The sequence below is a fragment of the Haliotis rubra genome, unplaced genomic scaffold, assembly GCF_003918875.1.
Source record: "Haliotis rubra isolate DU_JTF1 unplaced genomic scaffold, ASM391887v1 Scf466, whole genome shotgun sequence".
Taxonomy (NCBI): Eukaryota; Metazoa; Mollusca; class Gastropoda; order Lepetellida; family Haliotidae; genus Haliotis; species Haliotis rubra.
Genome location: NW_025767153.1, coordinates 702627 through 730441, shown reverse-complemented (window position 1 = coordinate 730441; position 27815 = coordinate 702627). Strand labels below are relative to the sequence as shown.

Below are 27815 nucleotides of genomic sequence, written 5' to 3'. Positions count from 1 at the left end.
TATTGATATCCTTCCTTAATGAGTGAACGATTAAGGGCAGAACCATAAAAGTGGTTAAGCGAGCAAAACTTCCGTCCCTGACGTCCAGCGATAGGCCTAACTATACTTCTATTTCACGATCAGGTTTCCCTAGCATGGCGCTGAGAACATTTGAGATTCAAACTAGAACGGTATGCCGTTCACAGTAGAGGATTCACCTGCACGGCTTTTATGGTCGTGCGAGGAGACACTTGTGTTTCAACGTCGTCACTGAAAGTGTGCGACATCACAGCCAAAAGGATTGTTTGAATGGATCACACAAGCTGGACAACATCTGTAGAGTTCGTGCCCAATGCTTTCCGATGCAAATACAGGGACGAAATATCTTTACTTGACATATGGAACAACATCCAACGGGTTGGGTTCAACTGTTAGGTATTTTGTCGCCCGTGTCAGCGCAAATGGCTGTCACACCATTGTCAACTGAGATTTTGCATTTACCCATCTTTAAAAGGAGTATAACTCTCCCTTTTGTTATCAGGATGTGTTTCGTCAATTTATATCTTGTGATGAAACATTGCTTAGACGAATGAACAACTGTTTTGGTAGCATAACAACATATTATTTGGATCAGTTTTAAAATACAACACAGTTACTGATACAAAACATGCACAAGAGAGTGCGAAAGTACCAAAAGAAAAAAAAACTTCTGAGTGTTATTGAAAAGGAATATCGTACGAATATATAAACTGACGTACAAAAGAAAGTACACACTTGATGCTTTGGTAAAACATTTTCTTGAAAACAGCGTTAAAATTAGAAAAGTGTTTTGATTGTAACCTACAAGTCACAAACATTGTGTACGTGTTGCAATAACACTAGATGTCTTACCCAATTACAATGTTGCTAACAAAATATTTGCTTAGTTGGGAATAGTCTCAATACACCTGGTGAGTACTTTCTTTTGTACATGAGTATATATTGCTTTGCTTTGTGTAGTAACTGACAACAGGTGAACCCAGGAGGTCTAAAGGGCTTGTGCTACAGTTAGACAGGGCGTGCTTACCCTTTTGCGAACAGCTGGTGTCTTTAATTAATCCGTTCACATAATTTTCACATCTAATTTTGGCCTTTAATGGTAGGTGACTTCACAGCTATTTTACTTTTTACACCAAACAGACATGGTTTCTGATTATAGTTACATGTAAGATTGGACATTCCTTTGCACTGGCGTTCTGTATTACAGTCCAGGTCACAAATAAGTTGAAGTTAAGCAACGTTTGAAACAGAGATTCCTTGGATGGGTGACCGTGTTTGGCAGCTTGACTCCTGAGATTTTCTAGAGCTTTAGCCCTGTCTAACAATGAGGCACGTTTGACAGATTTGGCCTCACCTTAAGCAAGTGAGTTTGTTCATAAATTGTCTGTTTACCCAGCACTGAATGGGTACCCGATGTGATAAGTCATATCACTGTTAACCTTTTAGCGACTCACAGACAGCATGGGTTATCCAGGGTAATAATGTGCTAGCGCATTGATCATGCACAAGTGATTGCGTGCTTGTGATTTATATAAAGCGATTATTATATTACAATTGCCGTTAAAGCAGCCACTGTATGCAAAGATCCATCAGGGAAGTGATATACATGTACACAATGCCTAGGTCATATGACACTTTTCCTGTCTCACTCTATCACTTCCCGGTAGCCAAGTAAGGCAGAGTGTTAGCATACCGTGTAACTGTACATACACTGTTCTGCCCTATTGTGAGGTGTTGATGTGTGAGGTGCGTATTGACATACTTCTTTTTGTTGTATTTCCATCACAAGGGATAAATATTTTAGTGCAAAAACAGTTAAGGATTTTTATATCAGTATTAATTATCATTTAATTATTGAATTTTTAAAGGCAATTGAACTAATTGATAAATGTTGATGGCTATGTTTTGTATATAGGATATATATTTTATCATTGGTAGTTAAATTAGCACCTTAGACTGTTAGTGGCGGTATCCTCAAGGGAGGTTGAACTACCGTAAAATTATTGTCCTCCTAAGAGGATACGTAAGTCCCAAAACATTCGGAGACAAAATTTATCTTCAACCTTTTTACTCGTAGTATTATTGTACATTTCATTGTGGCTAAATTGCCTAAAATCGCCAGCAGCTGAAGGGATGGTGTAAATCCTGCTAGGGTCCATGTAGGTAGCAAAGGCATTGTAAGACCCCTTGGTCCCTGGTACGGTGATCCACCTTCAGTTGTTGGCGATCAATAGCCCATTTTTACATTATATTATCTAAAATAGTTTTCTACTTTTAAAACTACATGCTAGCTAGTTTTAACTCTTTTTGCGACACTCTAGTTATTTTACAGTCCAGTTACAGACTGGTTATGTAACTACTTGTATTTATAGTGTATGTACAACATTTCCCGTCACTATATGGCTGAACTATTGCCGAGGTGACTCACTCACTCACTCTTTTTGTTGTAATCCCGTGTGTTCATAAATTGTCTCTGTTTACCCAGCACTGAATGGGTACCCGGTGGGATACGTAATTAGGGCTGTTAACCTTCTAGCGGCTCACAGACAGCTTGGGTTATTCAGGGTAATAATGTGCTAGCGCATTGAGCATGCACAAGTGAGTGCGTGCTTGTGATTTATATAAAGCGATCATTTTATTACAATTGTTGTTAAAGCAGACACTGTTTACAAAGATCCATCAGGAAAGTGATAAACACAATGCCTATGTCATATGACACTTTTCCTGTCTCACTCTATCACTTCCTGGTAGCCAAGTAGGGTAGAGTGTTAGCATACCGTGTAACTGTACAGATACTGTTCTGCCCTACTGTGAGGTGCGTATTGACATGCTTCTTTCTGTTGTAATCCCGTGTGTCTATGTGTGTAACAACCAATATACCTAGATGGTGAGCATGATCATTGTTATCAGTGCTTTCCTAAATATCCTATTTCACTATTAATTAGCTTCATGGGCAGCTATTGTAAACACAATACGATCACATTTCAGTGGCACGGAATCTTGTTCAAGTATCGAAGCTCAGCTTGTAATTCGTTTGGCCAGCATCCATTCATTACCATGTAAGCTTCCTTGAACATCCTTGAACCTGTTTGAACTGATATGACAACACGTGTGGTTTACCTTACGTTTTCATGATATGTAATCTACCTGTTTTTAAAGGTATTTGTGAAACATGAAGGCATATTTCAGTCAGTAACACGCAGGCAATCACAGTTAGCACCGTTAAAACTGTGCTGTAGAAGTGCATTCTTGTGGACACTGATTCTTCTATTAACGGAAAGTATATCCGCCTTATGATTGAGGTTGTAACGAGGGCTAAGAAGACTTGCACTGTGATTCAGTTTTTAACGAGCGCTGAGGTGATCTGCACTATGATTCAGGTTGTAACGATCGCTAAGGGGATCTGCACCATGATTCAGGTTGTAACGAGCGTGGAGGTGATCTGCACTATGATTCAGTTTGTAATGGGAGCTAAGGTGATCTGCACTATGATTCAGTTTGTAATGAGCGCAAAGCAGTATGATTCAGGTTGTGACGAGTGATAGGGTTATCCGCCCCATGATTCAGGTTGTAACAATGGTTAAAGAGATCTGCACTATGATTCACGTTGTAACGATCAATAAGGTGATCTGCATCATGATTCAGGTTGTAACGAGCGCTGAGGTGATCTGCACTATGAATCAGGTTGTAACGATCACTAAAGCTGATCTGGCCTATGATTCAGTTTATAATGAGCGCTAAGGTGATCTGGCCTATGATTGAGCTTCTAATGGGCGCTAAAGACATCTGCACTATGATTCAGTTTGTAATGGGCGCTGGGATGATCTGCACTATGATTCCGGTTGTGACGCGCGCTAAGGAGATCTGCACTATGATTCAGGTTGTAACGATCACAAAGCTGATCTGCACGATGATTCAGTTTATAATAAGTGCTAAGGTGATCTGGCCTATGATTCAGGTTGCAACGATCGCTAAGATGATCTGCACTATGATTCAGTTTGTAACGAGCGCTAAGGTGATCTGCAGTATGATTGTAGCGAGTGGTAGGGTGATCCTCCTCAAGATTCAGAGTTTGTAGCGCATAGTAAGGTGATCACCCTTGTGATTCAGTTCGTAACGAGCCCAAAGTTGACTGTCCCATGATTCAGTTTGCATCGAGTGCTAAGAAGTCATCCTCTTCATGATTCACTTTTATAGCCATATATGACCCTTATCGTAAATCATTTTGTAAATCTACAACAGGTTAGGCGTGGTTCTTTCTCGACCTGCAATTGTACAGATGCTTATGATCCCAAAATAAATACTTTGCATAAGAACGATCATGTAAAAGTGTGAGCAAACACACTCACAGTACTATTATTGTTAGATGAAAGGACCTTTTTGTACTTGAGTGTTATATCCTCATCCTTGCAGCTGGTAACTGTAACTGCCTTTGTAACGCTAATATGTCAGTACATACCGATGGAAACGCTATATCAAATCTATTCATCTCGAAAGAAAATATTTTCTTGACGGATGTTATTTCTGTTCACATCTGTAATCCTTTCACTATCTTAACGAGAACTACTTCTCTGAGGTAGCACAATATCGTGTCTCAGTATCAACGTGCACGTGCTAAACTGAATTACAGAGAAAATGTAATTTTAGCCTTTTCCTCAAAGCTTACATGTGCCACAGCGATGATTCTATGATGCTGATCAGATCTCATACGACGATTTGTCGTCCATCTTTGCTGATCTTACTAGACCCCGCATCTTACTGACGTCAGCAGGCTGAAGTATCAGAATTGACGGAGTAATCTGAACGATACACAGTTCGTTGTGTCGGGGCCAATAAGGACAAAATTTCGGGTCCGCTTTGGGGTGATTATATATAGAGAGCATTGTTCATCTCTGAACACGGAAATCATCCAAATATGACCAATACTCCACGGTGTAAGTTCAGTTATATTGCCCATGACAACTGTTCAAACACCCATGAGGCGCTGTTAGTACCAGCTCTGGGTCAGGTGCAGGCGATCTGTAGAATGTGCATTGTGTACAACACTACCATTTCTGGATTACACTTTCAGTAGGTTATCTTTTTGCGCATCGATATCTCTCTTCCAGTAATTACTGCAACTTGCCTGCAGCAGGAAGCAGGTATGTAAATAGATGCTTGATGGGCATTTAGAAGTTGAGAGGTAACACAACAACGTACGGTATGGGTTTACAACTTCTTTAATGTTTACAACACGACGTTTCTGTGCTACTTCTTGCCCCTTCATCAGGTGAATGACAGAATTTGATACAAGGAAAATATATAGTATGTACAGGAAGCCAGTGATATAGTATTACAGATTGAGATGTACAGAGATTAAGTGATGTGTTTTGATGAGATGTACAGAGTTGGAAGAGATTAAGTGGTATGTTTATGCAAAGGACGTACAGAATGTTTATACAGTGTAAAGGTTAAGATATACATGATAGGATTGATTGGAAGCCACTTATGAAAACAACAAAGGATGATGGAAGCAACTTATGACTACAACGATAAGAAAAAACATATATTAAAACACACATAATGCATGTACAGTGATTAAAGGAAACAAGGGAAAACATGTACAATGAAAGCTTGTTATTCTATGCACCATGCATTCGGTAGAGTATGTAAGTAGCATGCTTGGCTGGTACACGCATGCATTATCCCATGTGCTTACACTATTTACAAGACTTAATATAATCTCATGTGTTAAAGTCTATGTCGGGCGGTGGGGTAGCCTAGGCCCGGGTTCGATTGGGGTACAGAGTGTGAAGCCCATTTCTGGTGACTCCGCCGTGATATTCCTGAAATAATGCTAAAAGCGGCGTAAAGTCATACTCACTCACTAAAGACTATGTCATGTCAGCTTTGCAACTTTTCTGTCATATTTGTAAATTTTATTCAGTACATAACTATATGCACTGTCCAATGAGGAAAATATGTTCAAGATATATATACGCATGCTTTTATTACAATTATTCAGTCTATCTCTTGCTCACGTGAGCGATTTCCCACCATGATGATTCACTTCCTCGTTGGTTACACACGCACCAGCAAAAACATTAACTACCACAGAAATCTGTTGCTTTTGGAGATGAGTACTATATGTATAACAACGAAGTCATGCAATATATGCCATGTTAATTAAGTATTTGTGGAATGTTTGAGCTTACACATACTTTTTTCTTTGACCAGCTTAAAATATGGATGGATTCAGTACATAGCATATACTTCCAAACTTAATAACAGTTTATTTGTACCGTAGACTATGACTTAACACGAAATTGAGTATGATATAAACATGAAATTTTAAAGTTCTGTGATGACGTGCGGCTCTACTTCGGGTGGTTGCATTGGCATTACATTTCAGCAAACATATAGTATTTTTTATTTACTTTGGTATTTGAAAATGACAACTATTTACGAGAGCTCTTTTCAAATCAGTTCGTCTGTAGGGAAACCTCCCATGTCCTCTGCTAATTTCATGAAAATGGCAGATAATCCTTTTAGATACAGTTACTATGAAAGGAGCTCACGCACTTCCCTCACAAAATTGGCGAAAGGTATCTCGTATACTGCAATCTAGTCCCATCCTACATAACGAACCGTCGTAATATCTAGGTATATTGTATTAAAACATTATTTAATTGTGGAAATATTAGTGAAAAAAGCATAGAACATCACTCGACGTAAAGCCCGTCAAGTGTAATGTCGTGCTAGAAGCCTGCTGAAATATTATATAAAACACGTTCTGGTAAGATTCGCTATTCTTGTTATCAGAACATTGCAATTTCCCTATTCTTTGTCTTTTCATGTAGGTATCCAACATGTGCTGGTTCTGGATGGGACTGTTCATTGCCTGTGTCTCGGTGACCCTCTCTGGTAGGAACTTTATTCACAGAAAGTGAAATATGTTAAACTAGTTGAGTTCATTGTTGGCTTGATTCACAAATATTAAGCTATTTTCATCACGGCCAAGCACGTTCAGCTTGACTGTATTGCCTTTTCCATCACAAGGAAAAAATATTTCAGTGTCAAAACATTTAAGGATTTTTGTCATAATGTAAATTATCATTTAATAATTGTTTTTATTTGAGAAATAGAAGTATTAGAAAAACATAATTTTATGTTTTGTAAATAGATCAAAGATATTTTATACTCGGTTGATTGAATGAGCAACCGAGGTTGTTAGTGGCTCCATCCTCGAAGGGGGTTAAAGTATTGTAAAATGATTGTCCACCTAAGAGTTTACGCAAGTTCCAAAACTTTCAAGGTAACTTTAGCACTACCAAGCTTTTAATCGTAGTATGTTTGTTGTTTTAAGTGATGGCTAAAATTCTGTACAATCGCCAGCGGCTAACGAGAGGTTGTACATCCAGCTAAGGTCCATGTGGGTAGCAAAAGTACTGTTAGTCCCCATGGTCCCTAGTATGGTGATCTACCCAGTTCCTGGCGCCCTTTTACTCAGCCCTTTTTATATTTTATTGTCCTAATTTGGAATCCAATTCTGGAGAAAGATGCCAGTTTTAATTCTTGATACTGTGATATTCTAGTTAGTGTTGTTGTCCTTCGTCGACAGTTTCTTAAAATTTGTGTAGTTATCATGAATTTCTAACTATTTTAGTCACGATATGACTGAAATACAGCCGCTGAGACTATAAACTGTAACCCACTCACTCACTCACCAAACCCCATGACTGTTTTCACTGTAATAGAAAATATGTTTGAAGTAATAATAAAAATTCAGTAAAACGGAGGTACCCCTTTTCAAACAGATGCTGAATGTCACTGTAACACTGTAGCTGCCTGTGACGTGTTCCCCTCTACTCCCTGTAGCCAGGTCGGTGATCCAGGCAGATGTCAGGAAGGATGGTTTGGTCCGTACTGTCAGAATCGTGAGTGTGAAGTTGATGGGTAGATGTGGTGAATAAACAAAGTCATGAATATGTACATGAGTGTGGGGTAGATGAGTAGACGGGTATAATTATGTAAAACAATGATTGCAAGTCACCGATACTTGTGATACTAATTATGTACCTATATTTCAGAAAACATTGCTTTGCGGAGATCTAGCAGCCAGAGTAGCACACTAAGCAATGATCCAAATCAGTATGGAGCAGCACTTGGTGTGGACGGCAGAGCCACCACAAATGCCCATAGCTCACCACGGACATGTGCTCATACAAAGAAAGAGACAAATCCCACCTGGACTGTGAACCTGAACACTTCAGTTCCAGAGAAGATACAACACATCAGACTCTATCTACGTGGCGACGACCGTGAGTTCACACGTGTATGAATAATGCTTCCTAAAAAATCCAAATGCTTCGCTAACAGATCAGGATGGGTTGTAATGTCACGATGCTCTCCAGACTAACTCCCCCGTAATCTAACATGTCCTTGGTACCATCATTCATTACCACCATTTTCCCTCTGAGAGGGTACGTAAGTCCCAAAACAATTCAAGCAAATTAAACTTACCATGATTTTTAACTGCAGTATATATGTTATTTTTAATGTCATGGCTAGATTGTCAAAAATTGCCGACAGCTGAAGGGATGGTGTAAATCCAGCTAGGGTCCATGCAGGTAGCAAAAGTACTGTAAGTCCCCATGGTCCCTGGTATGGTGATCTACCTTCGGTTGTTGGCAATCTATAGCCTGTTTTTATATTGTATTGTCATGTATACTTAAAATGTTTTAGTTTATATTACTACTCTTACATTTATATCTGTGATATTCTAGTTGTTTTAATGTCCTTCGTTGGCAGGGTTTATACTTTACCTATAACTGTTATTAATATATATTTGATATAGTCACAATATGGCTGAAATACTGCCGATGTGACTTTAAATCTGAACTCATTCACTCACTCATTACCACCATTTCATTTAGCGATTTTGCCTGGCCACATGGTCTCTTATCAGAGAAAGACGCTCTATAGGTTGCTATACGTCTATAATGTGTTGCCATCATATATGCATCATTGAGGGAAGGATAATTTCACTGTATCACAGCCTACAATGTGTGAGGGCGTACGAGACGAGCGCAAGTTTCAGTTGATCGAATGATACATCTGTGAACTTGAATGTTGCGATAGCATGTACAATTTCTTGAGGTATGAGCGAAATGTAATGGCAGATTGTTTGGAGTAGTTACAATACCATTTTAAAATCAAACGCGTACTCTTTAATGTTAGGCATTATAATAATAATATTAATTATGTCATACATATTTGCGTTAATTTATACTGTCTATACTGAGTTCATTTTATGACAGTGTACTAGTTTTAACTTTATATCTGTGATGCTTTAGTATTGTATTGTCCTTCGATGACAGGTTTTTATGTTCTAAATTTATTGATTTTAACATTGATACAAGTTGTTCTTGTCACGATATGGCTGAAATATTGCCGATGTGACGCTAAATATTAACTTACTCACTCACTCACTCATACATATTTGGGAATTAATAGGTATTTGGGAGTACCCCCTTCTTCCTTTGAAGAGAAATACGTTCTTATGGTTGAATATGCGAAGTTGATAACAAACCTAAATATTGGATCAAAGTTATGAAGTCGACGGATGAAATTTCGTATGTCACATTGAAGTTGGAAGTTGTAAGAATACAGTCACTTTTGATTGCGGACCAAGGACAGGGGATAGGGGATTTATCACTTAGTTCTGTGGCTTGAGCAATGAATTGGATTGTTACACCGGACGTACACTTACCATTCCGTTTTAATGCTGTGTTGTAATTTTTGCAAACATCTGACATCATCACCATTTACTAGTGGTTCATTAACTCATGCTCATAACATAGTCGGAATGGTACAATCCACTCGGCCTTAAGCAGAGATTTCCTAGGGACGTGGAGGGGGTTTTGTCGCTTTTTATATACAACGTACTATTTAATATAGATAGTTGAGTGGGACTTTCTGTTTTCTATACAACGTACTATTTAATATAGATAGTTGAGTGGGACTTTCTGTTTTCAGGCCATGTTTTGTCAAACGAGTAATATCATGAGGCGTAAAATACATGTTTAAAGTTGGTGCTGGTGCCCACTTTCTTCTGCAAGTATTCTGATAGTCTTTTCTACCGATTTGTTCAACGTGTTGCTCCGTTTAAAAATTATGCATATTATATTACATTTATTTAAGAAAATAAAATGATGTTGGCATTGTTATATAGAACTCTAATTCATTATAAAACAATAATGTCATTGTATTACATCGGTTCTACCACGATTCAATGACTTCGTGTTTAACAATAAATAGTTGTCAGGAAGGTATTACTATCTCATGTATGCAGATATGCGGTTACAAGTAGGAAATGGTACTGCCTTTGAATTTTATCGTTACATTCAACTGTATTATAATTACTATTGTCACATATTTAACCTATACCTTAATCCGGAGATCTATGCGCAACATATATAATTCAGTGTGAACGAACAACCAACAAGGAAATATTAGAGATTAACAATTACATTATTACATTATCTATGTATCTATGTCCCCTGAATCTCATCCGAATGTCTTGTGATGTAAAAAATAGTCGATTAATCAATGTCCTGGCAAGCATACATTTATCACTCATGACGATGCACATATAGTTTTTAACATGTGTTAGCTTGTGTTCATGTTCTTTATATCCAAAGGCACCAAGGTGAGTTACTCTATTTATCTTATCTGTCTTCATTCTATACAGATTTATAATTATATTTGTAATTAAGGCATTAACTGTACAGGGGCGGCTTGGTAGCTGCGTAAAACTGAATACGGTTCGTTTTACCGTGGTTCATATACGGGCTAGCTCAACAGAATATTTCCGTTTATAATCTTTCATATCAAGTGATCAATATCCATTTAACATTTAACACAGAAAACAAGTCAATGCTTACATTTTACATTCATCTTCTAACAGTTCAGGAGAGAAGCAACGGCATGGAGATACTTGTGGGCAGCCAGATGTGCTACAACTGGTCATCAACTGAACATCCTCCTCCTATAGCTAACGTCACCTGCCGCCAGCCACTGACAGGAACCACGGTCACTATACGGATACCTGGTCAACAGAAATTCCTTACTTTGTGTGAAGTGCAGATATTTGGTATGCTATGAAAGTAACAGGGTATTGATGTTTGGAAATTTTATCAGCTGATACGAATGATGGGATTTCACTATACAAATGAGGAATTGCTGTTCAAAATGACAGCTCATACTTCCAATATATCACATCCTCAAACACTAGCAAGGCTTTACAAACAATTTCAATTTGCGACATTTCTATATTATCAAATGTGAGTGACTATTGTTTGATGATGTTCAGTTTGCAGTGACGGATGGTTTTCTGAAGACTGTGACAAACAGTGCCGGTGCCTTAACAGTACTGATGTATGTGACAAGATCACTGGTCGCTGTTCTAGTGGATGTTTTCCTGGATACCATGGTACCGACTGCCAAACAGGTATGACATGAAGCTTGAATCAGACCACACTCACAACATGCCATGTGTATCTTTTTAATTCTTCTTCATGTTTATCAATGAAGCGGGTAGCTGTAAGACATGCACACTGTATTCACCGTGCATCTTATGAATAATCTCTTTATCTAATTTCATCATTATCATTCCATTGCATTATTGGGGCGGTGGGGTAGCCTAGACCCGGGTTCGAATCCCCACATGGCTACATTGTGTGAAGCCCATTTCTGGTGTCCCCCGCCGTGATGTTGCTGGAATATTGCTAAAAGCGGCGTAAAACCAAAACTCACTCACTCACTCACTAATTGCATTATCTATCATGAAGGATAGTGTTGGTTTAGACAGGCGAAATAACCACGGCAGACAAAGCAACATTATACACAGCCCAATGACAACACACGCTTCAAATGAAAAAAAATAAAGTTGACCGCGGCGTTGATCCCCTTCTCACTCCAATTTGGGACACCTTACTTGGGACCAAACATTTTTCTGGAGAATACAGACATTTTGTGTATGATCAGCTTTTACGCAGTGGACTGTAAACATTTAACGAAATATTTCTTTCTTTACTCTTGTACGTGGGAACAACTTGTGAATCTTACATTCAGGAGATGAAGAAGTCTGAATCGGGCATAAATTAACACGATTCTTGACGAGTTGTGAAAATTGTAAACAATGTATTCCAAAAGCATTCAACGTAAGAATCTTAGAAAAACAATTGGTTTGATGTCCAGATTATCTTAATGCACAAAAATAGTTGCTTTCCCGCCTATACAATCTCGGTAGGGAATCAGTTCATCATTGGATCATTTATCTTTGATCGAGCAGTCAAGAAGTAGTCAATCGGATATGTCCTTAAAATCATTACACATAATTACACTTTTCAAAGTAATAAATGTGTTGATTATAAGCAAGATAACTCTGTGGTTCGTGTTTGTACTATCACGACGAGTAGACAATCTGATATGTCCACTATCCCGGGAATCAGAAACAGTTGCTTGCTTCGCAAAGGACATGAGTGTCATGGTGTGTGAGGTATACTGTCTTGTGATTACAACGTATAAACTAGTCAGTCCTAGATATCTGATCACGTAGCTGTATACTAATTGTGCGTTTGTTCGCGCAGTATGTCCAGATGGATCCTATGGTTTCAACTGCTCTTCCCAATGTGGAAACTGTCTGAATGATGTCAGCTGTGACAAGACAAACGGAACCTGTCCTGGAGGATGCGCAGCAGGGTGGATGACCGGTACATGCATGCAGGGTGGGTTTCTTTGATTCTCGTTACAAAGTAGAAACTCTTGTGAAATACGTCTTGTCTGTCACGAAACAAACGGAACCTGTCCAGGAGGATGTGCAGCAATATGGATGAACGATTCATGTATTATGCAGGGTGGGTTTGTATCATTCAAAGTGAAAAGTAGGACATCTTGTAAGATACGATTACGCCATTCGTTCATTGTGTTTATGTGTTTGCAGCATGTCCAGATGGTTCCTATGGTATCAGCTGTACCTCGGATTGTGGAAACTGTCTAGATGGTGTCAGCTGTGATAAGGCCACGGGAGTATGTCCGGGAGGATGTGCAGCAGGATGGATGAATGACACCATGTGCCAACGCTGTGAGTCACAATGATGATGTCAAACGAATGTCCCTACGCTTGTATACGTTTCTTGTGAAACCTCGTGGTCCCGCCAGTTGGCAGAGTTAAAATATACTGTCTTTGAGTTTGAAGAATGTCAGAATTATTCTTTTTGTATCAACTGTTCCTCCCAGTACAGAAACTGCCAGAATGGTGTCACATGTCTACAACGTGAGTGACAATGAAATCCATTGAGTAGGGTATAAAGATACATTTATGCAGGTTGGTTTAGGTTAGTATAATTTTGTACTCTACGATAACGCCACTGGATATGTTCATTGTGGTATTGCAGCATGTCCAGATGGTTCCTATGGTATCAACTGCATCTCCCAGTGTGGAAACTGTCTGGATGATGTCAGCTGTGACAAGACAAACGGAACCTGTCCTGGAGGATGTGCAGCAGGATGGGTGAATGATAACATGTGCCAAATCCGTGAGTCACAATCTTAATGTCGAACGACGTTTATACATATTTTTCTTGTGAAAAATATTAGGCCCCATGGCCACGCCAGCTTGACAGGGTTCAAGTTTATTGTCTTTAGGTTGGCAGAAAGTCGGAGTTTTTCTTATGGTATCATGGAGGATGTGCAGCATGTGAAGATTGATGAAGACATACATGTGATCTCAATACAAGTGCGACATAATGTTCTATATGTAATCATTTTGTTATGGTATTGAATGCATTTGGTGAATTTGTGTTTACAGAATGTCCAGATGGTTCCTATGGTATCAACTGCACCTCTCAGTGTGGAAACTGTCTGGATGATGTCAGCTGTGACAAGACAAACGGAACATGTCCTGACGGATGTGCAGCAGGATGGATAAATGACACCATATGTCAACTCCGTGAGTCACAATCTTAGTGTTGAACGACTGTCCTAACGTTTGTATATATGTTTCTTGGTAAAATATTAAGCCCCATGTTCACGCCAGCTTGACAGGGTTAAGGTGTAATGTCTTTGTGCTAGCAAATTCCAAAAGCATTCTTATGGTATTAACTGTGACTCTCAGTATGGAAACTGCCGAAACAATAATACTCTCAGTGACATAATGGACAGAATTCCATGTTAAAGGTATTTCTCTGTTTCAGCATGTCCAGGTGGTTCCTATGGTAACAACTGCTCCTCTCAGTGTGGAAACTGCCTGAACGATGACATTTGTGATAAAGAAGACGGAACCTGTCCAACCGGATGTGCAGCAGGATGGATGAATGGCAACACAAAGTTATGTGAACAACGTGAGTGCTGATGCTCAGCGGAGATTATACCCAGACTCGAATATCCATGGACGTAAAAAACCCAATTTTATGGCCAAAATGTAGGATTCAGAATCCATTTTTAGATCCACTTGGTTCCTTCGTCACGACATGAATATCTTGAAAACAGATCGTATTTCTCCTGTATCTCCTACACGTTTGATATTAGGTGATGCCATTAACATTCATTAGAAATAGCCTTTTAATATAGACCATCACATAACATTTGCAGCATGTCCAAATGGATACCATGGTAGCAACTGCGCCGCTCAGTGTGGAAACTGTCTACATGGTGTCACCTGTGACAGAACAAATGGAACATGTCCTGGAGGATGTGCAGCAGGATGGATGAATGATGACACCATGTTATGTTTACAACGTACGTAATGACGCTGAACTTTTAAGGTTTTCATAAATGGGTATTCTATTATGTTTACTATCTGAAGGTAAACCATACGCTTTTATCACTAACTTTTTTTTAAAACTGCGAGGGTCAAAAAAGTGACATTTGGCATCCAAAACGAATACTTTGTCATCAGGCTACAACACTCTAGTGAATGCCATATCTATTACGAAACGTCACTAATAGAGTGAGTGAGTGAGTTCTGTTTTTACGCCGCTTTTAGCAATATTTCACCAATATCACATGTGGGGGACACCAGAAATGGGCTTCACACATTGTACCCATGTGGGGAATCGAACCCTGGCCTTCGGCGTGACGAGCGAACGCTTTAACCATTAGGCTACCCCACCGCCCCTCACTAATAGAGAAAATAACACGCCTCGACTACCCTTAGGTCCTGAAAGAAAAACTGAACGGTTGAAACATAAATGCACTGTGAATTTGCTTACATTTTTGTAGTAAATGATATAACTCACTCATGCTGTACCAATGGGCACGTGTATAATTTATAGCTAATGTCAGTCATCATCCTATTTTGTTAAGGTGTTTTAGGTATTTAGGATTTCCATGTCTTTTGTAAGGACATGTATAATATACATTTAAACAGTTAGCCAAGAGGATGAGAGTGAACATGGCAGTACCTGCTGGAATGTTCTACGATGTGTTTTGCTATATCACACGACTGACATGTACACTAACGCCTGAATTGAAAAATAGTGATTAAAATATCATATCCAGATGTCTAAACGTAAATAAGAGCGACTGATACATGTTTCATTCACGTACGTGTTCATGCATGTTTCTGCGCGTAACATTATATACTCTTAAAAAAGTAGTTGAACTTCGTTTTTAATTTACGATCGTAAAAATTGGGAGATAAATCAATGTTGATATGACAATATTGAATGTTTTGAGAGTGCATCACCACTTCACTTCCTTATGACCATAGTTGTTTGTACAGTAATTGCTCTTGAAAGATGATTGGTATATGGCGTGAAATTTGCATGTGTACTATTTACAAAATCAAAGCAAAATATAAATAAAATTTAAAAAAAAATAAAATAAAAAATAAAATAACACGGCTAGAAACCCTAACAACTGTGTGATGCGAGATGATTGTCAAAATTAATGCCCTACAGTGATTTATCGAAATTTTGAAAACCGTCAAATTCAAGAATGACAGTCCATGCACGTGTATGGACTACTGCGTTGTGCACGTGCGTCCCATGGTTGTGTTTAGGGGTGGTGACAAAGAGAAATAATGTTGCGTTCATAAGATGTCTGTCTTTACAAAGTTTGTTTTCGCTTATACTTTCTATCCAAATTAAAAGTTCAGGTTCCCCTATTTAATATTTTAAGAGTATATTTCCGGGAATTCACCTTTCTTACTTGTAAGGTGGTGGAATGTTATATTAACTTTCTTGAAATCCACACAGTCACACAGTATAATCGCTATGGTTAATCCTAAAACACTGTTTAATTTGTTCAGTATGATATTTGCTTATTTATGATATTATCTTATTTAAGTAGGCATACTTTACAACAGTTCATTAGCAGTACGAATGTATTTTGATATAAAAGCAAACAACGCTACGTATGCAAAACGAAGTGACATTCAGTTTCATGTCTTTAAATTTAGAAATTATGTGCCAGATTATTTATTTTGCCTTCTTGCAGTATTTTAGTAAGATGTCTAATTCTTAGAACTGCTGTAATTAGTTATGAATTTGCAATATAGACTCATTGTTTCCTCATTGTTCTTCGAAGCTCTTGCTGAAGAAGGGTCCACAGCAGGAATCGTTGGAGGGGTCATTGCAGCTCTCGTAGTGATAGCAATTGTCGTGGTCATTCTCATTTTCTGGAAACGGTAACTGCTCAGCATCATTTATAAAATCTAAATACCCTAGTGGATTCTTTGAAATAAGTTTATCTGCTGAGTATTCTTTCATTGTGTACCCGTGAAGATCCGGGTTAGAATATTGATCTTCAGTAACCCATGCTTGTCGTAAGAGGCGACTACGGGATCGGGCGGTCAGGTTCGCTGACTTGGTTGACACATGTGATCGGTTCCCAGTTGCGCAGATCGATGCTCATGCTGTTGATCAGTGGATTGTCTGGTCCAGACTCGATTATTTACAGACCGCCGCCATATAGCTGGAATATTGCTGGGTGGGCGTAAAACTAAACTCACTCACTCTTTCATACATATGTTCGACATGTGTTGTAACACCACACGAATATTAGCTTGGACAACATATCCTTATGTTTGTAATAGGATTAATGAAATCAGTTTCTATAGGAGAAAACGGAAAGACGATAACGTGAGAGTACCCGTTCAACTGGACGAGATTCCCCAGGCAGCAAAAAAAGGTAAAACAAACCACGTTCTTGCTTTGCATATTTTATGTATGGTCGTTATTGTGCGAGCTGTATGACGGCGTGTGATTTGTGTAACTAACACATTGTTAGAAACGTTGTGTAAAATAAGGTCAACAATCGTTAGCTCCTGATCAGGCTGCTCGTGTGCTTCATATATATCAACCGCCTCCGTCGCGTAGTGGTTAGAGCGTCAGCCCGGAGAGCGGAAGGTCGCGGGTTCGATCCCCGGCGCGTCATACCAAAAGACGTTAAAATATGGTACTTGTTGGTCCCTGCCTGGCGCTCGGCATTAATGGGTACAACAAGGACTGGTCGGCTCGGAGTCAGTATAATTTGTCTGAGTGGGATATTCATGCTTCACTGCGGAATGGTATCTCAGTGGGCTAGCACTATAAAACCAGCTTAAGTCTGGGCTAGTACAAGCAGCTGCACATACACATACACACACATGCACGTCGTCATATGAGCGAAATATTCTCCAGCACGACGTTAAACCCAATATCACCTCATCTCACCTCATATATATCAAATCCCTTTCAGAAAATCGCACACACGTTTCAGATAAGTCATCCTCCAGTAAATCCTCCCCGAAGCCAAAACCTGCAGGGGAGGAAGATGAAGATGCCGTGTTTTCTGTTGAGACTGAAGTCGACGGGGGCAGCGATGCTGCCGCCACCTACTACAACTGGGTGCCACCTCACATGCGGCTGGATAACTTGAAACAGTGTATATCTGAGAAAAAGAAAAAAGCCTCATTTGAAAACGAATTTCAGGTTTGTATATCGTTTGTATTGTTTTGACATGCAAAAATGGATGACATGTTTACGCTAAGAGAACATATTTTTGTCTGTTACTTCCTTTAGTATTCGGAAGCCAGGATTTAAATGTGATTCTTAAGAATTCGTCAGGGCTTTTCTTTGTCTATTTTAAAATGGTCATTTGATATTTTGAATTTCTCAAACATAAGTATACAAACAGTTTAAATTAATCAATTATTGAACAACATGGCTGAGTACCACTACAGCTGAGAGACAGTATCCAGCTTCTTCACAGCTTAGTACCAGTACAGCTGAGAGACAGTACATCTTCTGCAGATGGATCGTCCGATCGCTTGCTCCATTTGACTGTCACTGTCCACGTACACTAACGCTAAGCACACAAATTCAGGAAACACAGGAATGTGTCGAAGTAAGCTCCATACATCGACTTCGCACACAAAGTTGACCTTGGAGTCAACTTTGTGTGCAGACTCTTTCAGTGTTGTCACAACCCCTAGTGTACAGTACACAACTCTGTGCACTTAAAAGAACCCACGAATCCGTTCGAATGTGAAATACGTGCAAACACCTAGTTGCGGGTACAGCAACGTGCAGTGAACTTTGACAAAATACTGTGACTATGTGTCCCAGTCCACCCAGCTGTGAATGGGTACCTCGTTAGGATGAGAAAGCCACACTAACTCGGTGCGCCTAGTGGCTGCAAGAGTTGTATACTCCCCAGGGAGTTGAGATTGATAATACGATGTGCCGTTGAGATTGACATCCAGTGATGGAGGGGAAAAACAAAAAATACCAGCGCCTTGAGCAAGCACTAGTTGCCTGCATGTGTTGCCGCTATATATATATCCTATAATAAATAAATAAAAATAAATAAGTATGTTTTCAAAAAAGACAAATATGACAATACACGTACACTAAACGGTACAGCACAGTGTTTCATGCGAGTGTGAATTCGTGATGTTTGTGCATATCCACTGAATTATCTTGCATTATCTTGTGCCACAGACAATCCCATATGGCGCCAGACATCCGCATGAGGCCGCAATCAAACCTGAGAATATACCGAAGAATCGCTTTCTTGCTCTGTATGCATGTAAGTACATTATGGAAATCGTAACCAAAAGTCACTAGAATATACAGTTGATTTATCTTCCTTTATTAAAGCATTTGCTGTTACATAGCACTCAGATCACACATACGTTATTCTATATGTGTTCTTCGGTGTTAAAGTTCTAGCTGAAGGTAAGCTTTATTGAATAAAAGAATGCATTGATTCTTGTTACTCAATTATGTTGAGAACTTTACGATTTGATGTCTATCAAGTAACCAGTTACTAATATAACCTACTGGTCTGAGAAAGGCGGAATTGCATATCAAGATCTAAAGTTTTGTAGAAATGCCTGCATTGACACATGCTCGGTTGATACCACAAATATATAAATCGGAAAAGGGATAAAAAGTAATAGTCATATCAACGTGTATAAACACTTGTGACAAATGATCTCAATTTTGCAAATCACATATTCCACATAACGATTATATTAAAGCTTCAGGTGAAATATGACGCTAAATGTTACAGTCAACTTTACATGAGCTTTGGACATATGCTATTGAAATGATAGATAGGCCCTAATATTCCTAATGATTAAGGCTGTGTATTGGGAAATAAATTGTATTGCAATACATTGCGATTCATGGACCCCTATTGCGATACGTATTGCGATACATTGGGATCTTAGGTGTTTGGCAGTGAGTGACACTAAATGTGGTTCTCTATCCTATTTTCAAAATTATAAGTCCCTAAACATATTTTATGGTTCTGATGACAGCAATCTCACAGTTAGGTTGCATAGTGATGGATTCTATTTTCATTTGATACAATCTATAGTATTACAGTATACTCTTCTTTTGTTATTGAATAATGAAGGAAACGTTTGATGTGAATGAAAGTTTGTGTGGATTTCAATTTAAACCATGAAGATAATCACATAAAGTTAATATATGTTCTTTACCCAATGTACCGGTTCTCAGAAAACATATTGCAATACGCATTGTTTGAAAAGCGTATTGCGAGATACCGGTTATACTGTGCATTACTACTAAGTAGGGGATAACTGTACTGTGTTTGACGAATTGGGGACGTATACCGTTGGCTATATAGCCGCAAATTTAGTTATATCGGCGACACGTAAGCGGAGCCAATATCATGTTAAATTACGCGCCGCCGATGTAACTAAATTTGCGGCTATATAACCACCGGTATACGCCCCCGCTTACGCGTAGCTGATATAACTAAATTTGCGGCTATATAACCACTGGTATACGTCCCCAATTCGTCAAACACAGTACAGTTATTCCCATTCTAATTCAACTCGTTTTACGCTGTTTTTTCGTGAAAGAAATTTATTATTTAAACCAGGTGAAAGTTCCTCTTGGTCAAAAGTTAATCATATCACTCCTTGAACTTACACCATCGCCAGAAAAAGAATTCCCTTTTCAAACAACACACGTGTATTAGGTGCACACAGACTAAATCTGACAATGATGAAGAGATCATAGTATTATAGATAAAATGGACGGAATTATGGTGAAACCGCACTCTAGCTACAGAAATGAGCGGCCCGCTGATTCCTCAACTACGGGCCATTATCAGTTCTGTTGTCAAATTAAGTCACAACAGGTGACGTCACGCTCCATAATGACGTCATAAATCTTGTTTCATGATCTAACAGTGATAGGTCAACAACCTGTAGCGAGTAAGTTGTTTGAACTTAGAATTAAATTTATGATACTGTTTTGTCTTTTTTAACACAAATTCCACCCATTTTGGTTTGATAGGGGAGTTAACTGACCAATGGCTTCTGCAAATGACAATGCCCTGCAAAACAGCGTTATCTCAATAGTGTAGGGATACATTCAAAGGTTTTGGTGACTCGGTTTTCAAATTGCGACCGTATATGCTGATTATACGGTCGGAAATTTATAGCACTGACCAATCAGAACTAGTGTTACATACTAAGTTGAATTAGAATGATGTTTATTGTGTTGAATCAGATGATGATTCGAGGGTTGTGCTTGCTGATGAAGGCGAGGATTACATTAATGCCAATTATATCATGGTGAGTGTGAACGTTTTATCGGATCTTCTTCAACTATCAACAAATCATGATAAATAGATAGAAAAGCGTATCACTTCAGATTCATGTGTATAAATTATATGGTTTGGGAAAAAGTATTGATGTACTGTTACGTTCTCTGGTTATCGATATCAGCATCAAAACAAAACACAGCTGTGTATCTTTTCGCAGGGATATGATGACACAGCACATTATATAGCAACACAAGGTACGTATTATATATTTATGTACCTTTATATACAGTAAATATATTATGTCATTTACATGGTAAACTTAAATGAAATATATGAGATATGCGATTTGTAAAACGTATGGTTTTTCACCAAGGACCCAGACCGACAACAATCACGGACTTCTGGCAGATGGTGTGGCAGGAGAACGTCACACAGATAGTCATGCTGACGAGGCTGATGGAGATGAACAAGGTAGGATGTATTCAGGGGTTATTAAATTGCTGTGAAAAGTACCAATACATTCTGCTTCATAGCACTTTCAAATGAGAATGATTGCATCCTAAAAGTACATTATTTGTATATGTTCTCAGAAAAAGTGTGAACAATACTGGCCAGATGGAAGCAAATCTGAAACCCACGGAGGTTGTACAGTTACAAACAAAAATGTGACAGCGAGGACTGACTATACAGTCTCAACGTTCCTGGTAAAAAACTCGGTAAGTATAATTACCAAATCAATGCGTATTGTAAGCCACTTTTAACCACCGGTGTCAGTTACTCTGTGCAAGATCAATCAACGTAGAATGTTTACCTAAAACTAAACCGTCTTTGACTGTTACAATTGTACGTATGGTGTTTGCAGGAGAGCGAGAGGTATGTGACGCACTACCACTTCACATCTTGGCCTGACCATGGTGTTCCTTCTGCTCCTACCCTCGTCAACTTCTGGAGACTGGTCAAACAGGGAGACATGGACAGGGGACCCATGGTGGTGCACTGCAGGTAACGTAGAGGTTGATACATGTACGATGTAGATGTACATGTAACTCAGATGGGTCAATGGACACGGGCAATCACGACAAGGGCATTCTCCTTTTTGCTGACACAGGTAATCACACAGGACGAGCAGAGATGGGCGAACGCTGGAAATTGCTCTCAAAGAAATGGACTTTCAGCCCATGGACCTATGCATCTTCCCTACTTTACTAATGTAGAGATTAATTGCACCGTCAAGGCGATTCAAACGATTTGTATACACAAGATTCGTATATATAACAACAGACACGAATCTATCGCATTTCTTCAGTGTTTCTTCCTACTGTGACATTCATTTGTTTAGCGCCGGAGTTGGCCGAACAGGAACGTTCATTGCCCTGGACTACCTGATGGATGAAGCTGAGAGTGACAACAGGGTCAACGTGTACATGTGTGTCAGCAAGATGAGACAGAACAGGATGAACATGGTCCAGACAGTGGTGAGTACGCGATTCTTGAAAGTATCTAATTTCTTTTAATCTAACGGTTAGCGAGAGAATCGGTTTGGGGAGAATGCGTTTCAGTGTTTACAACTTCTGATATGGACGTAAATATTGTCCCCCTTATAATAATACTTAACTGGATGTGGGATTTAGTTTGAAGAGATAATATTTAAAGTGGACTGAAAGTTGGTGCAATAACTTGCTAAATATTGTATATTTGATCAGTATTTAGAAATAGTCTTTTATTGCGGAGTTACAATTTATGTTTTAAATGTATATACGTGCATCCATCCATTCAGAAACAGTACGAGTTTGTGCATGATGTGGTCCTGGAGACTCTCAATAGTCGAGGAACACTCTACACTTCGTCTGAGTTTGACAAAACCTTTGGTGTTGACGACACATTTACATCAGACCAAGAGAATATGCTGAAAGAACAGTTTAAGGTATGCATATGCCGATATAGCTTTTATGTCCTTCCAGAGAATTCTTTATGTAGTTGGCTATTTTTTTTCTTGTGTTGTTTATGAGTGAGTGAGTGTGTGTTTAGTTTTACGCCGCATTCAGGAATATTCCAGCTATATGGCGGCGGTCTGTAAATAATTGAGTCTTAACCAGACAATACAGTGATCAACAGCATGAGCATCGATCTACGCAGTTCGGATACGATGACACGTGTCTACCAAGTCAGCGAGCCTGACCACCCGATCCCGTAGTCGCCTCTTACGACAAGCATGGGTTACTGAAGATCATTTCTAACCTGGGTCTGCGTTGTTTATGACATATACTTTCGTGAAACAAGCAATGTATAATAACAGCACAGTACACACATAAATGTTCCCTTGTTTTCTTCAGTTACTCCAAGAACAAACATCTGACCTCGAAGAGGATATTACTGCACGGCTTCCAGAGAACTCGAGTAAAAATAGAAACCAGCATATTCTCCCGGGTATAAACGTCTTGAAAAATGTACACTCCACCTGCAGTGATAAAATCAGTCTGACTTCATTCGCAAGTAATTGATAAGTATACAAGAGTTTTTGTTTTGCTTTTCGCCCACATCTGTGCTGTATTTCCACACACTACAGAGATTATGTCTCTATTAACATAATGCCCAACGTGATCATCGCTACTCGATTCCTACTATGAACTATGATGAATCACCACATTGTGTATTGTTGTAGGAAACAAATTCAGACCCTACCTGTGTACTCCAGTTCCGGGTCGGAATGACTACATCAATGCAGTGTTTCTGCCGGTATGTTGGCTTGGTGTAAGGTTAACCCGCAATATCACAAATGACAGTTAAATTTTATCATTTGCATCCTTCTTTTGTCATGTGATGTGGAACCATCAAGATTGATAGAAATAACATAACTTCAAAATAACATAACCATTGAGATTCGGGCAAGAGGAAGTTCTGTTGTATAACTAGTTGCCTTCAAATTTTTAAGTCCACCCTTCGACCATCGACCATGATAGTTACCCAGACTCCACTGCCAGACACTGTGGTGGACTTCTGGAGACTGGTGTACGACCATGACTGCTTCACAGTTGTCTGTCTGGATGACTCTCAGGTAAAAATGCTTTTGAATTCAAAACATTCACAAATGAATGATGCCAGGTGTTTCTATGCGTTGTCAAGATCAACATACACACATATACTATCACTAGGGGATAGTTGTTGGATACTACCTTCGTCATGGATCATCATTAACATACATGTAATATTTCTTTTGCATCCAGGAGACAGATGAAATGTACCCCAAAGATAGCAATGCGTTACAAGTTGCACCATTCAGTGTCATACACGAGGAATCTGAATTTCATGGAGCATTTTATACCGAGACAAGGTTAACGCTTATGTATGACAAGGAGGTTGGTTCATTCATTTGTTGTTTTCAAATAATTAATTAACGTGAACTGTTATCGTATGGCACATGTAATAACACAATGCAATGCCACATATGTTACACAACTCTCGCAAGAAGATATGTCATTATGTCCGGAGACTATGATTGTTATTGGATTGGTTATTGTATATTGGGTAGGTGAGACTTACTAAGTGGTGTTTAATAGCGATGTGCTGTCCATGACATACCAACGTAAATCATTAGTTTTCTTCTAAGCATTTCAGGACAGACAGTCTGTACGTCAAGTTTTCCCAGTGAGGATTAGGTCACATAAAATGTTAGAACATATAAATTGAGAAAGCATGACTAATGCTCAGTATTAACGGAAATTGTACAAGATAGGTCAGACATATACATACTGTATATTGGAGATACACGTGTGCGTGTTTCAATACTCTACAGGATAACAAGCAGCCAGTCACAGTGTTCCGCGTCCGGTCACAGAGCTTGATCTCCAACACCTCTTCACTCCTGGAGCTGATCAACGAGGTGGACAGAATCATCAGCGCTGATGACCATAAGATCCTCATCCACTGCCAGTATGCATTTTAAAATATGTTATGAACTTTTGTACAATATGAAAAGCACGTATGTGAATCATGTTACACAAGATGTGTCATCATAAATACTGGTCAGCATACGTTCTCCATCACCGATGAGTACATACAGGTGCTACGTAGTGTAGTGGTGACCGTTATGTGGCAAAAGCTCAGGATAGTTTTAGTACAGGTATAACTCACGAACATCTAATGAGTGAGTGAGTAAGTTATTATTTAACGTCACATTGGCAATATTTCAGCCATATCGTGACGAGAACATATGTGACATTGAAATGGAAGATATGTATAGTATAAAAACCTGTGGACGAAGGACAGTAAAACAACTAGAATATCACAATTACAACTAAACCAGTGTGGAAAGTTAAAACTGATAGCACTATTTGGACAATACAATATAAAACAGGCTATACATCGCCAACAACTGAAGGTAGATCACCATACTAGGGACCATGGGAACATCTAATGGGTCGTGCCACGCCATTCCCTCCTTTTACCGAGCATTGAAATATAAGCTAAAGTTTTGCCGTGAACAGCGCGCACTGGCTTCATGCTGAAGCAAGGTCAGGTTCAGTTGGCTGAAGACTAGAGCACACTGCGGCCGTGGGTATTCAATGGAGGAACATAGTGAATATTACTCGTACACGGATTGACGAATGTCACTACCCAAGAACATAAGTGCTTCATGCCTTACGCAGGGTATACTGCGTGAGTACGTGCCAATGCACAATACTTTGAATTTAGGTGAATGTATATGTTCAAATGAAAGACGTCTAATTGGAATGATACAATGTCTGCTTGTTGTTGTGATATATGTTATGCAACGTGACGTGATGGTTTGTGTGAACCAGTGACGGTGCTGGAGTGAGCGGCGTGTTCTGCAGTGCCCTGAACATCATCAGTAGACTGAGGCTGGACAGAGACGTGGACATCTTCCTCACCATCAGGGAACTGCAGCGTGTCAGACCACAGTTTATACAGTCCTTCGTGAGTACATTGGCTGTTTCATTTTACAGGCAAATAACCAAAACATAAAGGTTTGGTTGTTCATGTTGTTTTAAATAAAAACGTAATCTTTAACATGTCAGGATATATTTTTCAAGCCAGGAAGCCATACATTTAGTCTTGGTTTATGTGTGAAAAGTGACTTAAATATTGTTAAATGTGTAAAACATTCATTAAAATATGATAGGAATAAGTCGTCCATTTTAACAACAGTTTTGTGAAAATTTGATATCGTAATGAACCACTGGTTCCCAAGCTATCAGACTGGACATTTCCTATGACGCTGGTTTTTTTTTTTTGCAGGATCAGTTCAAGCTATGCTACAAAATGGTGAAGGAATATAGCCGTACTTCAAACGTCTATGCCAATCTGTGATAAAGAAACCACATCAAATATCCTGCGGAGATTTGCTCCACGGATAATATCCGAAATCTTCTTAATTTGAGAAACGTTCATGGTCTGGTTGTCTTGATGAGGCACATGTTCGAACAAAATTTCCAGAAACTGAACAATACACCAGAAACCAATTTGCATTAACGTATAAACCATGTAAATCCAGTAGGGCTGGGACGGGTACTCGGGTACTCGAATCCGGGTCGGGTACACCTGGAATCGAGTCCTATTTCTAGGAATCGAGTACCCGGAAAGGGAGAGAACTCTGTAATAACAAGGGCAGATAATAACTTGTCTTTTTCATAATTGACGTAACACACATTTACATCATTGGTATTGTCCGATTAATGAAGGTTATTATTAACGACTGTAATTTATCTAAGCATGAGCGGCGGGAACGAAAGATTCTGTGTTTTAACGAGGAATGTAAGTAATGCTGTTACTCTTTATGTTGGTTAAATAGACGTAAATTAAATAGCCTAAGATCTGTTTTAATGTCTTATTGCAATCCTTTCAAGTTTCTATAATAATCTCTGTCAACTCGTGATTGAATATTCAGACAGTTGACAGAAGCGCTGTATTCCTTACATTTCCGGGTACTCGATTCCGATTCGGGTAAGCACATGCGGGTACTCGATTCCATTTTTTCCTACCCGTCCCAGCCCTAAAATCCAGTACTATTAAGAAAAATATATTGAAAGTGGCGAATCTATGCCTGCAATGCTTGTTATGTCCTCTCAGTCGCCACACATATGGGTGAAGTTGTGAAATAGGGTAATTTAGTACTTAATATCTGTATAATTCATCACTAGTTTACTGTTAATCATTAATCAAATTTGTATAGGTATTTTGCCCTATCCGTCAAATAGAATATGTTCCTGAAGAAAGTTAAAGTATTGTTTTACACTTTCTGGTCTATTTTCAACTCCATACGTTTCGACTGATGTGTTCATGTCAGGTGTGGAAATTCTTATTGCTATTTCGTTCCTTACAACACATTTTTGCTCCTAATAAAATCAATTCTGCGAAATAATGTTCTCTTCTTTCAAACAAATGTGGCGGAAAAGGAGCACTTTGCAAGCAGACTCCGCAAACAGTGTTAGAATGTCTGGTCCTCGAAGGTAAAAGTTGAAGCATGTACCCATATCTGACATTTAAGATCCAAGTTAATGTCTGGTAGACAAACAGAGAAAATAGTCAAAGCTTGATATCGTACAATATACAAAAAAATGTACATGGTCCTCATCAACCGCCACAAAGCCATTTGCGGTACCCTGCGATACTCCTCTTGAAGAACAAAGCCTAAGTCAAAACACCTGATGTGTTATCTACATACTTTCCGTGCCCTGCAGAAAACCACAAGGGCTATCAAGTGGGCGCAAAGCCTAGGTCAGAAC

General features: G+C 39.0%; 1 protein-coding gene across 1 annotated transcript; it reads left to right on the top strand.

Annotated features, from left to right (window-relative positions):
* Positions 1–1711: 1711 nt before the first annotated feature.
* LOC124290471 (receptor-type tyrosine-protein phosphatase mu-like) lies at positions 1712–26678 on the top strand. The gene is made up of 30 exons (XM_046727171.1): positions 1712–1764; positions 6858–6921; positions 7815–7934; positions 8088–8318; positions 10967–11152; positions 11372–11509; positions 12651–12788; positions 13004–13144; positions 13458–13598; positions 13871–14011; positions 14256–14402; positions 14653–14799; positions 16591–16690; positions 17123–17193; positions 17743–17975; positions 18987–19074; positions 21036–21100; positions 21290–21326; positions 21446–21543; positions 21663–21788; positions 21935–22074; positions 22412–22547; positions 22850–22996; positions 23406–23499; positions 23735–23808; positions 24005–24127; positions 24297–24428; positions 24866–25002; positions 25872–26007; positions 26329–26678. Exons 1-30 carry the CDS (start codon positions 1756–1758, stop codon positions 26398–26400), a joined length of 3612 nt encoding a protein of 1203 aa, XP_046583127.1. The 5' UTR covers positions 1712–1755; the 3' UTR covers positions 26401–26678.
* The last annotated feature ends 1137 nt before the right edge of the window (positions 26679–27815 follow it).

Coding starts and splice junctions, on each gene's coding strand:
- LOC124290471 (XM_046727171.1), top strand. Junction 13,599..13,870: donor TGATAACATGTGCCAAATCC/GTGAGTCACAAT, acceptor TTGTGTTTACAG/AATGTCCAGATGGTTCCTAT. Junction 25,003..25,871: donor AAGATCCTCATCCACTGCCA/GTATGCATTTTA, acceptor TGTGTGAACCAG/TGACGGTGCTGGAGTGAGCG.